This window comes from Pseudorca crassidens, chromosome X (genome assembly GCF_039906515.1).
Source record: "Pseudorca crassidens isolate mPseCra1 chromosome X, mPseCra1.hap1, whole genome shotgun sequence".
Taxonomy (NCBI): domain Eukaryota; kingdom Metazoa; phylum Chordata; class Mammalia; order Artiodactyla; family Delphinidae; genus Pseudorca; species Pseudorca crassidens.
The window spans coordinates 72,832,405-72,850,140 of NC_090317.1; the positions used below are offsets into that span (position 1 = coordinate 72,832,405).

At 39.2% G+C, this 17,736-nt stretch overlaps 1 protein-coding gene across 1 annotated transcript in view; it reads left to right on the forward strand.

The window, feature by feature from the left end:
• TEX11 (testis expressed 11) overlaps nt 1–17,736 on the forward strand; it is a 348,555-nt gene that overhangs the window by 274,340 nt on the left and 56,479 nt on the right. The window contains exon 24 of the mRNA XM_067724324.1: nt 7,326–7,398. Coding sequence (XP_067580425.1) covers nt 7,326–7,398 — 73 coding nt within the window. The remainder of the gene's footprint in view (nt 1–7,325; nt 7,399–17,736) is intronic.

The following is a 17,736-nucleotide window of genomic DNA, read 5'->3' on the forward strand; positions in this document are numbered from 1 at the left end:
TTCAGTGTGCTGTTTGGTATGTTTGCTTTCCCTGATGCAATTGTTTTTGATTCTCTTTAAAGAATCCGTTCCTCCATTCTAGCAACATGTTGATTTCAAAGATTTGTAATGGCTACTTCCTTCCTAAGGAAAGGTCACATTTCGCTTGGCCTCTTCTTTTAAAATGCCCCTTGCCATGAATCATTATTTCTGAATCTGTTTTGAAATAGTCTTTATCTTAATCATCTCCCTGTGATCACATGTGGTCCATAGGCGTGTCTTCTCTATTTCTGTTTCCTTTCACACATCCTCTAAGGAGGCACTCATTTACTTCAACAGCTTTGATAGCCATCTGAAATTATTTAGTTGGCTTGTTTTTCGTCACTCAATTGCATTTGCTTTCTTTGGCCCACATTCTTAAATATTTTATCATTAACTCAGTTTTAACAAGAAGAAGACAGAATTCCTACTTTTACCTGAATTCCACTCTCAGCTTAAACCTTACCCCTTTTAGGAGATACCAACATGAACATCTTGCTCTCCCATCTACCAGAGTATTCTTTGGTTTGTCTTTAGTTCTTTACCTTCCTTCTTTCAAGCTAAGAAAGTTGTCACCAAGTTGGACCACTAGCATTTTTGTATGGTTTTAAGTTCTAGGTCTCTCTGCTTTTTTCTCTTCCCTAGACAAAGAAAACGTCACCATCTCCCATACCTACCAGCTTCTTTTCTTTCCAGTTGGTATAAAATCCTTCTTGGTGCTTATTCTCTTCCTTCTGTTAATCTGTTCTTTTATATGATTCTTCACATCTGGAACAAACTCTTAGCAGATCTCTGCCAACATATTTTGTTTTCTTTCTCTTCCCTTGTTGAGTTCAACTTGAAAAACATATGAGTACCAAGCACTCTGCTAGGTACTGGGGATAAAGAAGATAAAGTCATTGTCCTGAGGAGTAAAGGGGCTTCTTTTTAGAAACCTTTCCATCGTAAAAGAAGATGAAAAAAAGAATCTATGAGCCTCAGAGCAAAACCAAAACAAACATTTTGCTTCTAACAAGTAAGGGTGTTGTCGAACTCAAGTTCATATGCCCCACACACAGTGAGGCCAAACAAACTGAAATGTCAGAGTTTGGAGCAGAGAAAGGCTTATTGCAAGGGCCATGCAAGGAGAACGGGTGGCTCATGCTCAAAAGACCCAAACTCCCCAATGGATTTCAGGGAAGAAGTTTTTATATGCAAAATTTGGGGGGAAGGTGATGCAGAGTGTGTAACCCTCCTCTGATTGGTTGGTGGTGAGGTAACAGGATGGTGTTCCAGGAATCTCAATCATCAGCCTTCTGGTTCCAACCAGTCTGGGGTCCACATGTTTGTGCTCAGCCTAAAGTTATCATCCTCCACCCTGGTGGGGGCCTTAGTTCCTGTAGAAGAACTCAGAGATATATATCAAACTGTTATCCACATCCCCCAAGGAGGAACCAGGACCACCATCCTGCAGTATTGTATTCTTTCTGCATTCCCTCACTCTTCTAATTAGTAACTGTTTGAATCTGCCCTTTGGAACTCGGGGAAGGTCTAGGAGGCTGAAAACCTTTATTCTACAAACAAGAAATGGGGGAACGGAAAGGTTTTTATTCCCCAGGAGGGCCCCACAGGGTCGTGCTCTGTTTCAGTGGTATTCTCACAATAAGGTCTTTTGCTTTACTAAGAAAACAATAACATCTTGTTTTCACATAGCAGTTTTAACTTTTTAAAAGCTTTCCCTCTTAAGTTGGTAGTCCTGAGTCTGTTAAATTTGTATCTCAGTGAATAGAGATCAAATTGACGTGAGGGAAATTTCACAAACTCTTAAGTATGATCCTTAATTACTTTGTTTGTTTCTAACACTGTTCTTTTTTTCCTGTGTTCTTTCTCTTGCACACACTTATGTTTCCTAAGAACTCTCTAACCTAGTAACCTTTCTATAATCTTCTTTGCTTTTGAATGGATATCTGTTTAGATAATTGAAGATGTAGTTCTGCCTTGCCCCATGTTAGTCTGGCCCCTATGAGTTAGACCATGGTGCTCTTTCTCTAATGAAGATTTGTTGGATTCTATTATTTACATCTGTTCCTTGTTCTCTAAATCCTCATCAACTGAAGTATTTCCAAATAAGTATATTATGAAGCAATATAGACTGCATAATCCTATCAACATTGCATCTAGTCTCCTGAGTATGAGCTGGGGAAAGTGAGGGATGCTTTAAAATATATATAGTAATTGTAAGTCATCAAGGAACCACATCTTTATCCTAGAACAGGACAATTTGTTACTGAAGGGGAAGCTAGGGAAGAGATCTGGTCTTCTGTTAACTACTTATCCTTCATTTCTACTTCTTTGATCTAAGGAAAGAACCAACAGGTTAGGCAAGGTATTGTGTGATCAAAAGATTTGAAAGGTGTGCTTGGGCCAAAGATGAGTAGAGCATGGGGATGCCTGATTTAAAAGTTAGTTACAATATAGCTTTGCTAAATTGACAAGAAAAGGGGTTTCCTGCTGAGGGCAGTTTCCTACAAAGAGCTGCTTACAAAGGTAAGCCCAAAACCTAATGGGGAAAACAACATTAAACCCCAAGGCTTAAAAACAATCCTCCTTGTCTTGGTGCCCCACATTTTGAACCCACTGGGGCTACAGTTGGGCCCCCAAGCCTCTAGACCCCACCTGCATGGCTCTGCCAGGTGCAGTACATGCTGCAGCTCTCACAAGTTAGGGTTCAGGCTGGAATTCCACAAGGTGGCTCTACTGGTCTGGGGTAGGAGGCTCTGTGGGGCATTGCCCTAGTGAGGGCTTTCTGCAGTGGTTCTCCCCTACAGAGGTTCTTTGCCTGGGCCCTGACGGTCTCTGGGGCATCTTTTGAAATTTAGGAGAGGGCAGCAGTGCCCCCCAGCTCTTGGACTCTGAATACCGGGGAGAAAACACCAAGCTGATGCCTTCCAGAGGTTTGCAACCTGTGCCTTCTGGAGGGACAACCACAGCAGCCTGTACTGCACTTGGGGTGTCTGAGGAGCATGGTGTGGGAACTTGAGGAGCACAGCCCAGGAGATGAGATGGCTCTGGGCTGCAGTGGGCCCCTCCTTTGAAATCCTTCCGCCCCGCAGGCCCTTGCACTCTGGGCCCCTGATGGGAGGGCCAGCCCCAAAGATCTCTGATCTGCTGTTGAGGTTATTCTTCCTTTGCCTTGGACAATAGGTCCTGGCTTCTGTTTAGATGGCTGACCAATCTGCCCATTGTCTTGATGAATAGCTTCTAGCTTCTGTTGAGATGGTTCATCCACAGCAATCTCTTATCAATTCAGCCACACCCTTGGTGTTCTCTCCCTTTGATGCTTTCTTATTTCTTTCAATATTAATGGGCTGAGAATTTTCCACATTTTAAAATTCTGCTTAATTTTTTTTTTTTTTTTGCGGTACGCAGGCCTCTCACAGTTGTGGCCTCTCCTGTTGCGGAGCACAGGCTCCGGACATGCAGGCTCAGCGGCCGTGGCTCACGGGCCCAGCCGCTCCTCGGCATGTGGGATCTTCACGGACCGGGGCACGAACCCGTGTCCCCTGCATCGGCAGGCGGACTCTCAACCACTGCGCCACCAGGGAAGCCCCTCTGATTAATTTTTGATTAACAATTCCACCTTTAAATCATTTCTCTCTTCTCACATTTTACTATAAGCATTCAAGAGAAACCAAGCCACTCTTCAACACTTTGCTTAGAAATTTCTTCAGCCAAATATCAATTTCATCGCTCACAAGTACTACCTTCTATAAAACACTGGGAACACAAACACAATTCAGCCAAGCTCTTTGCCACTTTATAGCAAGGATGGCCTTTCCTCCTTTCCTCTAGTTTCCAGTGTTCCTCATTTCCATCTGAGACCTCATCAGAATGACATTTACTATCCATATTTCTACCAACATTCGGTTCACAACCACTTAGATATTCTCTAAGAAGACTGAGGCTTTCTCTACAGCTCTCCTCTTCTCTTTCTTGGTCCTCAAGAGAATTTCCCTTAACAGTCCATTCATGGCAAAGTAGACTTTCTAGCATGCACCTCCAAACTCTTCCAGTCTCTGCCCATTACCCAGTTCCAAAGCTGCTTCCGTATTTTTAGGTATTTGTTACAGCAGCACCCCACCAATCAGTACCAATTTTCTGTCTCAGTCCATTCAAGCTGCTATAACAAAACACAATAGACTGGGTAGCTTATAAACAACAGAAATTTATTTCTCGCAGTTCTGGATGCTGGAAGTCCCAAGATCAAGGTGCCAGCAGGGTTGTGTTCTTTGATGAGGTCTCTCTTCCTCCTTTATAGCTGACACCTTTTCGCTGTGTCCTCCCATGATGGAAAGCGCCAAGGATCTCTTTGGAACCTTCTTATAAAAAGCACAAATCTCATGTATGAGGGCTGCATCCTTATGACTTTAGCATCTCTCAAAGGCCCCACCTGCTAATACCTTCACCTCTGGGGTATGATTTTAACATATGAATTTGGGGGCATACATTCAGACCATAGCATCATAGCTTGAGCAGCATCCCATAAGTATTGGTTTGTTTGTTTTTCTCTTTTCATTCATCGCAAAATATTTTCTAATTTTCATTATGATTTCTTCTTTGACCCATTGTTTATTTAGGAATCTATTGTTTAATATCCACATGTTTGTTTCCCAAATTTATTATTATTTATTATTATCTTACTGATTTCTAATCTTGTTCCACTGTGGACAGAGTACATACTTTGTGTGACTTCAAGTTATTTTTTTATTATTTTTTTTTGTGGTATGCGGGTCTCTCACTGTTGTGGCCTCTCCCGTTGTGGAGCACAGGCTCCGGATGCGCAGGCTCAGCGGCCATGACTCATGGGCCTAGCCACTCCGCGGCATGTGGGATGTTCCTGGACCGGGGCACGAACCCATGTCCCCTGCATCGGCAGGCGGACTCTCAACCACTGCGCCACCAGGGAAGCCCGACTTCAAGTTATTTTAAATTTATTTGAAGTCTGTGTTGTGGCCTAACAAATGGTCTGTCCTGGATAAAGTGCCATGTGTGCTTGAGAAAGAATGTATTTTCTTTTTGGGTTGGTGAAATGGTATTTAAAAACCTATATATAGTTTTATACAGTTGTTTTTTTAAAACGAGAAGAAAGAAGAAATATATATTTATACTTTCTTTTACAGTTACATAATTACTTTTATCAGTACACTTTGTTTTTTCCTTTGGATTCAGATTACTGTCTGGTGTCACTTGCTTTCAGCCTGAAGAATCTCTCTTAGCATTTTTATAAAATGGTTCTGCTAGCAACAAGATTCTCTCAGCTTTTTTTAATCTGAGAATTTATTTTGCTTTCAGCTCTGAAAGATAGTTTTGCTGGATATTAGATTCTTGGATGACTGATATTTTATTTCATTACATTGAATATGTTATCCCACTGCCTTTTTAATCAAGATTCTGCATTTCCTGACATTGTCATCATACCTTCCTTCTTTAAGTGTGGTTTCCTTTAGTTGTTTGAACATATTTAGAATAGCTACTTTGAAATCTACGTCTGCTAAATTCCAACATTGGACCTTTCCAAAGTCAGTTCCTGTTGCCTACTTTATTCCTGTGTATTCCTGTGTATGGGTCATACTTCTTGTTTCTTTGCATATCTTATAATTTTTGGTTGAAAACTGGACATTTTGCATAATATATTGGAACATCTTTGGATACTGATTCCCCCCCATCTGGGACTTGCTGTTAATATTTGCTTGTTTATTTGTTTAGTGATTTGGCTGGGCTAGTTCAGTGCAGTCTATTTCCCACAGCTGTATAGTAGTATACAGCTTCTGATATTACTTGTCAGAGATTACAGTCTTTGCCTTTGCAGTCACCCTGACCCCTCCCCTGAAAAGGGATGAAAGAAGTTTTAGCAGGGTTATTTTTGACTATCTCTTTCTGTGATCTCCCTGTTAAGCTTCTGAATGGGCTTCTTTTATTGGTATCACACACAGATGTAAATCTTGACTAATTACTAGGTGACTGCTGTGTGTGTGTGTGTGTGTGTGTGTGTGTGTGTGTGTGTGTGTGTGTGTGTGTGTGTGTGTGTGTGTGTGTGCGCGCGCGCGCACGTTCATGTGAGTGTTTGGAAATGCTCTTTGGCATAAATTGCTCCACATCTGATCCAATTAAAGTAATGCCCCTTTGAAGGGATAGGGAATCTTCTTAGCTTTCTCTTCCCCTGGTTCTCTCTGTAAACTTCTAGCTGGTCTACTGTTTGGCTTGTCGATATCATTAGTTACCAACCTCCTGTTAATTGCCCAAACCAAAATCTCCACTTTTTTATAGTGCCCTTAGACTCGAACTTCCTCAAATTCTATGTCAATAAAAGTCAGTCTCCTTAGGGTGATTACAGAGCTCACTCTTCTAATGGCCTTCCTCTCCTCCTGAGCAGAAACTCTATACCACTGCTTTGAAACTAGAGGCAGGGACAGTGACCCATTTATATCAGAGTGACAATACAGCTCTATGAGTCAGGGCTAGGCAAAAGTCGTAGTCCCTAGCATTCTTGGCTTGCCTCTTCCAGCATGGAAACTCTATCTTATAAGCAAGCTGAGGTGAGGGCGATTGAGACCCAGTATTCTCAATTTGCAATGTCTGGTATGGGGACTGGGTAGAAAAAGAGAGCTCAAGTCTTCTCAGTTGTGCCTATTTATAATAGAACTCATGCAATACAGATCTTGGGGAGGGGGATGAGAAGTACTGGCAGCATGCCCATTCTGGTCATCCCTAGCCTGGAAACTAAGGATAGAGTGAGCCCCATCTTCTTGGCCACACCCACCTAAAGTGCACTTACATCACACTGAGCTTGGGGGAGAGTGAGCAGATCATGGCTCAACTGCTACAGGTATTCACTCTTCTTACTGAGACTTCTTAGATTTCCTGGAATAGATGTTTCCCCATTTGCTATATGCCCTCAGGGCAATTTCCAGAGACTTTATATGATTGTGTTTTAAAATTCTCACCAGTTATGGTAGTTTTGCTGGGGAGAGGATCCATGGCTCTCCTTATACCACCATTCTGGAAGTGCTTCTCGTCTATCCTAGATTATTAAAGAAATTGATAATGTTCAAGATTTTCTATATAATCCTCATTTTCCTGGAACATTAAGGAAAAGTAAAAAAATATAGAGAGAGGCTAATATTTATATATAAATTCCAAATATTCACTTTATACTTTCATTTTTCTATAGTTTTATTTTTAACTGTTTTTAGTGAAAGTGATATTTTTATTTGCTTAAAGTTTGGTTTGGTTGAGACTAATTTTCTCATGGCTTTCTTACCAAATAGACCATGTTACTGAATCGTGCACTTGATCAGATCCATAAATGCAGAGACATCTGGAATCTCCTGAAAGAAACAGGTACAGTGGGACTGGGAGTTTGGTAACACAGTTATAAAAGGGGTTTCAAATCTTACTAACCTAGTCTTTATCACCAGAAATTTGTCCCAATGCAATACTTGATAACCAGTCAAATGATTCTTTAAGAGCTAGCTTTTCCCCGTGGTATGTCTGTATTTTGACTCTTTGGCATACTACTTAGAGTAAGAACATTTTTTACCTTGATTTTTATTGAAGTATAGTATTGAGTATAAAAATAGGACCATAATTGTTCAACATGACTTTATTGCTCTTAGGTCACTAGATTTGATGTCTAATTTAATCAAGTTTTAACTTTGACTAAATGTAGGGTACAGAGTTTTCCAAACCAAAATTACAATATCGGATACTGCTAACATTTTGTTATGAAATAATCAAAATAATAGTAAACCTTTTGAACTTACATAGTAGTTTGCTACTGTTCCCTGATTAAGGATGGTATTATTAGATAGACTTTATTATGTCCACCTGTTTCTGTTTTAGTTAGAATTTTTAAAAAACTCAATAGATATTGAATTGAATTACATGTCTTTTAAGCTTCTATAGAGATAATCATATGGTTTTTCTCTTTTGAAGTATTAATATATTGAATTATAATAATATATTTCCTAAAATTGAGTCATTGTTGCATTTCTGGAATAACCCCTATTTGGTCATGGTGTATTATTATTTTTTAAAAGGCTGATGAATTTGGCTTCCTAATATTTAGAAATTATTGCTCTGTCATTTTGTGTGTATTCATGCATGATATCTTTGATGGATTTTGATATCAAACTATAGGAATTATAAGGAAGAACATAAACACATGAAATTTAGTTCACCTCTCTCAATCTATGGCAGGAATTTAAAAGAATACAAACAATAAAAAGAAAGGACAGAGAATACCTAAATAACATTCTTAGTATGGAAGATTTAATAGAAATGTACTGTATAACCTGAAAACATACTTTATAGCCTGAGAATAGAAAACTCATTTTCTTTTCATGTGCCCTTTGAACATTTACAAAATTGATCACAAGAAAAACCTGAATAAAAAAAGAAAAACGTGAATAAAATTCTAAGACATAGAAATAAAACAGACAACATTATCTGATCACAATGCAGTAAAACTAGAAATTAATAATGGAATCAGGAAACAAAACCCTTGACCAGTTGGACATTTTAAACAACAGTAATAATGGAAAATCAAGAAAATCATGATAACAAGAATACCTCATAACAGAATCTGAATTACTAAAGCAGTGCCCAGCATGAACTTCATACCGTCAGTGCCTTTTATTTAAAAAGTATATCAGGGCTTCCCTGGTGGCGCAGTGGTTGAGAGTCCGCCTGCCGATGCAGGGGACACGGGTTTGTGCCCCGGTCCGGAAAGATCCCACATGCCGTGGAGCAGCTGGGCCCGTGAGCCATGGCCGCTGAGCCTGCGTGTCCGGAGCCTGTGCTCCACAACAAGAGAGGCCGCGATAGTGAGAGGCCCACACACCTCGATGTAGAGCGGCCCCCGCTCGCCGCAACTAGAGAAAGCCCTTGCACAGAAACAAAGACCCAACACAGCCAAAAATAAATAATTAATTTAAAAAAAATCTTCCAACAAACAAAAGCCCAGGACCAGATGGCTTCACAGGTGAATTCTATCAAACATTTAGAGAAGAGCTAGCACCTATCCTTCTCAAACTCTTCCAAAATATAGCAGAGGGAGGAACACTCCGAAACTCCTTCTGTGAGGCCACCATCAGTCTGATACCAAAACCAGGCAAAGATGTCACAAAGAAAGAAAACTACAGGCCAATATCACTGATGAACATAGATTCAAAAATCCTCAACAAAATACTCGCAAGCAGAATCCAGCAACACATTAAAAGGATCATACACTATGATCAAGTGGGGTTTATCCCAGGAATGCAAGGCTTCTTCAGTATATGCAAATCAATCAACGTGATACACCATATTAACAAATTGAAGGTCAAAAACCATATGATCATCTCAATAGATGCAGAGAAAGCTTTTGACAAAATTCACCACCTATTTATGATAAAATCCCTCCAGAATATAGGCATAGAGGGAACTTTCTTCAACATAATAAAGGCCATATATGACAGACCCACAGCCAACATCATCCTAAATGGTGAAAAACTGAAACCATTTCCACTAAGATCAGGAAAAAGACAAGGTTGCCCACTCTCACCACTGTTATTCAACATAGTTTTGAAAGTTTTAGCCACAGCAATCAGAGAAGAAAAAGAAATAAAAGGAGTCCAAGTTGGAAAAGAAAAAGTAAAGCTGTCATTGTTTGTAGATGACATGATACTATACATAGAGAATCCTAAAGATGCTACCAGAAAACTATTAGAGCTAATCAATGAATTTGGCAAAGTAGCAGGATACAAAATTAATGCACGGAAATCTCTTGCATTCCTATACAGTGAAGATGAAAAATCTGAAAGTGAAATTAAGAAAACACTCGCATTTACCATTGCAGCAAAAAGAATAAAATACCTAGGAAAATCTACCTAAAGAGGCAAAAGATCTGTATGCAGAAAATTATAAGACACTGATGAAAGAAATTAAAGATGATACAAATAGATGGAGAGATATACCATGTTCTTGGGTAGGAAGAATCAACATTGTGAAAATGACTCTACTACCCAAAGGAATCTACAGATTCAATGCAATCCCTGTCAAACTACAACTGGCATTTTTCACAGAACTAGAACAAAAAATTTCACAATTTGTATGGAAACACAAAAGACCCCGAATAGCCAAAGCAATCTTGAGAAAGAATAATGGAGCTGGGGGTATCAGGCTCCCTGACTTCAGACTATACTACAAAGCTACAGTAATCAAGCCAGTATGGTACTGGCACAGAAACAGAAACATAGATCAATGGAACAGGATAGAAAGCCCAGAGATAAACCCACGCATGTATGGTCACCTTATCTTTGACAAAGGAGGCAGAAATGTACAGTGGGGAAAAGACAGTCTCTTCAATAAGTGGTGCTGGGTAAACTGGGCAGCTACATGTAAAAGAATGAAATTAGAACATTCGCTAACACCATACACAAAAATAAACTCAAAATGGATTAAAGACCTAAATGTAAACCAGACACCATCAAACTCTTAGAGGAAAACATAGGCAGAACACTGTGACATAAATCACAGCAAGATACTTTGACCCCCCTCCTAGAGAAATGGAAATAAATCCAAAAATAAATGGGACCTAATGAAACTTAAAATCTTTTGCACAGCAAAGGAAACCATAAACAAGACGAAAAGACAACCCTCAGAATGGGAGAATATATTTGCAAATGAAGCAACTGACAAAGGAATAATCTCAAAAATTTACAAGCAGCTGAGCTGCAGCTCAATATTTTAAAAAAAACAACCCAATCCAAAACTGGGCAGAAGACCTAAATAGACATTTCTCCAAAAAAGATGTATAGATTGCCAACAGACACACGAAAGAATGCTCAACATCATTAATCATTAGAGAAATGCAAATCAAAACTACAATGAGATATCATGTCACACTGGTCAGAATGGCCATCATCAAAAAATCTACAAACATTAAATGCTGGAGAGGGTGTGGAGCAAAGGGAACCCTCTTGCACTGTTGGTGGGAATGTAAATTGATACAGCCACTATGGAAAACAGTATGGACATTGGTTAAAAAACTACAAATAGAACTACCATACGACCCAGCAATCCCGCTACTGGGCATATACACTGAGAAAACCATAATTCAAAAAGAATCATGTACCAAAACGTTCATTGCAGCCCTGTTTACAAAAGCCAGGACATGGAAGCAACCTAATTGTCCTTCGACAGATGAATGGATAAAGGAGATGTGTCACATATATACAATGGAATATTACTCAGCCATAAAAAGGAATGAAACTGAGTTATTTGTAGTGAGGTGGATGGGGCCTAGAGACTGTCATACAGAGTGAAGTAAGTCAGAAGGAGAAAAACAAATACTGTATGCTAACACATATGTACGGAATCTAAAAAAAAATGATCATGAAGAACCTAGGGGCAAGACAGGAATAAAGATGCAGACGTACTAGAGAATGGACTTGAGGATACGGGGAGGGGGAAGGGTAAGCTGGGACAAAGTGAGAGAGTGGCACGGACATATATACACTACCAAACGTAAAATCGATAGCTAGTGGGAATCAGCCGTATAGCACAGGGAGATCAGCTCAGTGGTTTGTGACCACCTAGAGGGGTGGGTTAGGGAGGGTGCGCGGGAGGGAGCTGCAAGAGGGCAGAGGTGTGGGAACATATGTATATGTGTAAATGATTCACTTTTTTATAAAGCAGAAACTAACACACCATTGTAAAGCAATTATACTCCAATAAAGATGTTAAACAAAAAAAAACCAGAATGGCTGTCATCAAAAAGGCAAGGGAGAGGGCTTCCCTGGTGACGTAGTGATTGAGAATCCGCCTGCCAATGCAGGGGACATGGGTTTGAGCCCTAGTCCGGGAAGATCCTTCATGCCACAGAGCAACTAAGCCTGCATTCCACAACTACTGAAGCCCGCGTGCCTAGAGCCTGTCTTCCGCAGCAGGAGAAGCCACCACAATGAGAACACCGTGCACCACAGCAAAGAGTAGCCCCCGCTCTCCGCAAGTAGAGAAAAGCCCGCATGCAGCAACGATGACCCAGTGCAGCCAAAAATAAATTAATTTTTTTTTTAATTTAAAAAGGCAAGGCAGGATGTGGAGAAAAGGGAATCCTTGTGTACTGTTGATGGGACTGTAAATTCTTACAGCTACTATGGAAAACAATGTGGAGGTTTCTCAAAAAATTAAAAATAGAACCACCATATGATCCAGAAATCCCACTACTGCGTATATATCCGAAGGAAATGAAGTCACTATTGCAAAGAGATATCTGCAGCACCATGTTCACTGCAGCATTATTCACAATAGCCAAGACATGGAAATAGTCTAAGTATCCATTGAAGGATGAATGGATAAAGAAAATGTGACATACATACACGTATATATGTATGTCTGTATGTACCATTAGGTACAGCTCCAAGGATGATGGGTTGTAAATGTTATTAAAAACGGATTTTATTTCAGTGTAAAAAAAATAAAGTAAATCTGTTAATTAAAAAATAAATGTGGTAACAGAAAAGACTATAAAAAGAAATTTCTGAGTGTTGGCGAGTCTTAGTTTTTCTGGAATATAGTGTGCTTTTTCAATTTGTAAATTCAAGTGTTCCTCTTTTTCTAGAAATTTTTCTAGAACGGTTTTTAAACATTTGGTTTTATTTTTTTCCATTTTCTTCTTCAGGAACTCTAGGTATGTTTTGGATCTCCTTTGCTTGTTTCCAAATCTACCATCTTCTCTCTTTTTAGCGTTTTAATTTCCTTTCTCATTTTTTGAACACGTTAAATATTTAACTTGTTAATTAATAAAGGAACCAGTATGATGTTATAGCTGTTTCAAAAGATGAGTAAAACACACACACACACAGGCAATTAGGAGATGGATTTACAAGTATATTCAAAACTGAATTGCCGGGCTTCCCTGGTGGCGCAGTGGTTGAGAGTCCGCCTGCCGATGCAGGGGACACGGGTTCATGCCCCGGTCTGGGAAGATCCCACATGCCGCGGAGCGGCTGGGCCCGTGAGCCATGCCCGCTGAGCCTGCGTGTCCGGAGCCTGTGCTCCGCAACGGGAGGGGCCACAGCAGTGAGAGGCCCGCAAACCCCCCCAAAAAAAAAAAAACTGAATTGCCCATAGGTGTGTGTGAATGTGCATGGGTATGTTATCATTTGCTAGGACACAAAGGCCAAGAAACTCTCTCCACCAGATTTACCTGTAGTACTTGTAAATTTGAGGAAAATAATCTTTTTTCAAGGTCCTTCAAATTTACTAAGGTTCCTGGCCTTATGGAAAGTGAACTTTTTATCACATTTAGACTGGGAACCCTCCCTATAAGTCAGGTACCAGGACAGTTCCCTGAGAGGACTTTGTAGGCATTTACTCCATACAGCTGAGGTAAGATCAACCTTATTCCTTAAAAGTATCTTATCATACCTTATTAAGTGGCTGTCTTTCTTAAATATGGATAGTTCATGCAAGGCCTTTGTTGCACAATGAGTGCATATATATCCTGGTTGCACAATGAGTCCATTTATGTCCTGGTTTAAAAAGTGGAAGATTTTTATAGAACCAATGCAAATAACTATATTGCCATGAACAATAAGGAGACTTAGGAACAGTTTCTGAATTCATAAGGGAGGGGTAGGATGGGGAGGAGGTAAGTGAGAATCATATCATTTTAAAATATTTTAATTTAGTTTACAGAAGCAGCATCTACTAAATTGTTTTTTTTTAACATCTTTATTGGCGTATAATTGCTTTACGATGGTGTGTTAGTTTATTCTTTATAACAAAGTGAATCAGTTATACATATACCTATGTTCCCATATCTCTTCCCTTTTGTGTCGCCCTCCCTCCCACCCTCCCTATCCCACCCCCCCAGGTGGTCACAAAGCACCGAGCTGATATCCCTGTGCTATGCGGCTGCTTCCTACTAGCTATCTACCTTACGTTTGGTAGTGTATATGTGTCCATGCCTCTCTCTCGCTTTGTCACAGCTCACCCTTCCCCCTCCCCATATCCTCAAGTCCATTCTCCAGGAGGTCTGTGTCTTTATTCCTGTCTTACCCCTAGGTTCTTCATGACATTTTTTTTCTTAAATTCCATATATATGTGTTAGCATACGGTATTTGTCTTTCTCTTTCTGACTTACTTCACTCTTTTTGACAGACTCTAGGTCTATCCACCTCATTACAAATAGCTCAATTTCGTTTCTTTTTAGGGCTGAGTAATATTCCATTGTATATATGTGCCACTTCTTCTTTATCCTTTCATCTGTCGATGGACACTTAGAGTGCTTCCATGTCCTGGCTATTGTAAATAGAGCTGCAGTGAACATTTTGATACATGACTCTTTTTGAATTATGGTTTTCTCAGGGTATATGCCCAGTAGTGGGATTGCTGGGTCGTATGGTAGTTCTATTTGTAGTTTTTTAAGGAACCTCCATACTGTTCTCCATAGTGGCTGTATCAATTTACATTCCCACCAACAGTGCAGGAGGGTTCCCTTTTCTCCACACCATCTCCAGCATTTATTGTTTGTAGATTTTTTGATGGTGGCCATTCTGACCGGTGTGAGAGGATATCTCATTGTAGTTTTGATTTGCATTTCTCTAATGAATAATGATTCTGAGCATTCTTTCATGTGTCTATTGGCAATCTGTATATCTTCTCTGGAGAAATGTCTATTTAGGTCTTCTGCCCATTTTTGGGTTGGGTTGTTTGGTTTTTTTGATACTGAGCTCCATGAGCTGCTTGTAAATTTTGGAGATTAATCCTCTGTCAGTTGCTTCATTTGCAAATATGTTCTCCCATTCTGAGGGTTGTCTTTTCGTCTTGTTTATGGTTTCCTTTACTGTGCAAAAACTTTTAAGTTTCATTAGGTCCCATTTGTTTATTTTCATTTTATTTCCATTTCTCTAGGAGGTGGGTCAAAAAGGATCTTGCTGTGATTTATGTCATAGAGTGTTCTGCCTGTTTTCCTCTAAGAGTTTGATAGTTTCTGGCCTTACATTTAGGTCTTTAATCCATTTTGAGCTTATTTTTGTGTATGGTGTTAGGGAGTGATCTAATCTCAAACATTTACATGTACCTGTCCAGTTTCCCCAGCACCACTTATTGAAGAGGCTGTCCTTTCTGTACATTCCTGCCTCCTTTATCAAAGATAAGATGACCATATGTGCGTGGGTTTATCTCTGGGCTTTCTATCCTGTTCCATTGGTCTATATTTCTGTTTTTGTGCCAGTACTATACTGTCTTGGTTACTGTAGCTTTGTAGTATAGTCTGAAGTCAGGGAGCCTGATTCCTCCAGCTCCGTTTTTCGTTCTCCAGATTGCTTTGACTATTCGGGGTCTTTTGTGTTTCCATACAAATAGTGAGATTTTTTGTTCTAGTTCTGTGAAAAATGCCAGTGGTAGTTTGTTAGGGATTGCATGGAATCTGTAGATTGCTTTGGGTAGTAGAGTCATTTTCACAATGTTGATTCTTCCAATCCAAAACACGGTATATTTCTCCATGTATTTGTATCATCTTTAATTTCTTTCATCAGTGTCCTATAATTTTCTGCATACAGGTCTTTTGTCTCCTTAGGTAGGTTTATTCCGAGATATTTTATTCTCTTCATTGCCATGGGAAATAGGAGTGTTTTCTTAATTTCACTTTCAGATTTTTCATCATTAGTGTATAGGAATGCAAGAGATTTCTCTGCATTATCTTTGTACCCTGCTACTTTACCAGATTCATTGATTAGTTCTAGTAGTCTTCTGGTAGCATCATTAGGATTCTCTGTGTATTTCATCTACATCTACAAACAGTTGTCATCTACAAACAATGACAGCTTTACTTCTTCTTTTCCCATTTGGATTCCTTTTATTTCTTTTTCTTCTCTGATTGCTGTGGCTAAAACTTCCAAAACTATGTTGAATAATAGTGGTGCGAGTGGGCAACCTTGTCTTGTTCGTGATCTTAGTGAAAATGGTTTCAGTTTTTCACCATTGAGGATGATGTTGGCTGTGGGTTTGTCATATGTGGCCTTTGTTATGTTGAGGAAAGTTCCCTCTATGCCTACTTTCTGGGTTTTTTTTTTTAATCATAAATAGGTGTTGAATTTTGTCAAAAGCTTTCTCTGCATCTATTGTGATGATCATATGGTTTTTGTCCTTCAGTTTGTTGATATGGTGTATCACATTGATTGATTTGCATATATTGAAGAATCCCTGCGTTCCTGGTATGATTACCACTTGTTTATGGTGTATGATCCTTTTAATGTGCTGCCTGTTGGATTCTGTTTGCTAGTATTTTGTTGTGGGTTTTTGCATCTGTGTTTATCAGTGATATTGGCCTGTAGTTTTCTTTCTTTGTGACATCTTTGGTTTTGGTATCAGGGTGATGGTGGCCTCGTAGAATGAGTTTGGGAGTGTTCCTCCCTCTGCTATATTTTGGAAGAGTTTGAGAAGGATAGAGGTTAGCTCTTCTCTAAATGTTTGATACAATTCGCCTGTGAAGCCATCTGGTCCTGGACTTTTGTTTGTTGGAAGACTTTTAATCACGGTTTCAATTTCAGTGCTTGTGATTGGTCTGTTCATATTTTCTGTTTCTTCCTGGTTCAGTCTCGGAAGGTGGTGCATTTCTAAGAATTTGCCCATTTTTTCCAGGTTGTCCATTTTATTGGCATAGAGTTGCTTGTAGTAATCTCTCATGATCCTTTGTATTTCTGCAGTGTCATTTGTTGCTTCTCCTTTTTCATTTCAAATTCTGTTGATTTCAGTCTTCTCCATTTTTTTCTTGATGAGTCTGGCTAATGGTTTATCAATTTTGTTTATCATATCAAAGAATCACCTTTTAGTTTTACTGATCTTTGCTATTGTTTCCTTCATTTCTTTTTCATTTATTTCTGATCTCATCTTTATGATTTATTTCCTTCTGCTAACTTTGGGGATTTTTGTTCTTCTTTCTGTAACTGCTTTAGGTGTAAGGTTAGGTTGTTTATTTCAGATGTTTCTTGTTTCTTAAGGTAGGATTGTATTGCTATAAACTTCCCTCTTAGAACTGCTTTTGCTGCATCCCATAGGTTTTGGGTCGTCGTGTTTTCATTGTCATTTGTTTCTAGGTATTTCTTGATTTCCTCTTTGATTTCTTCAGTGATCTCTTGGTTATTAAGTAGTGTATTGTTTAGCCTCCATGTGTTTGTATTTTTCCAGATTTTTTCCTGTAATTGATATCTAGTCTCATAGTGTTGTGGTCAGAAAAGATATGTGATATGATTTCAATTTTCTTAAATTTACCAATGCTTGATTTATGACCCAAGATATGATCTATCCTGGAGAATGTTCCATGAGCCCTTGAGAAGAATGTGTATTCTGTTGTTTTTGGATGGAATGTCCTATAAATATCAATTAAGGCCATCTTGTTTAATGTATCATTTAAAGCTTGTGTTTCCTTATGTGTTTTCATTTTGGATGATCTGTGCATTGGTGAAAGTGGGGTGTTAAAGTCCCCTACTATGATTTTGTTACTGTCGATTTCCCCTTTTATGGCTGTTAGTATTTGCCTTATGTATTGAGGTGCTCCTATGTTGGGTACATAAATATTTATAATTGTTATATCTTCTTCTTGGATTGATCCCTTGATCATTATGTAGTGTCCTTCTTTGTCTCTTGTAATAATCTTTCTTTTAAAGTCTATTTTGTCTGATATGAGAA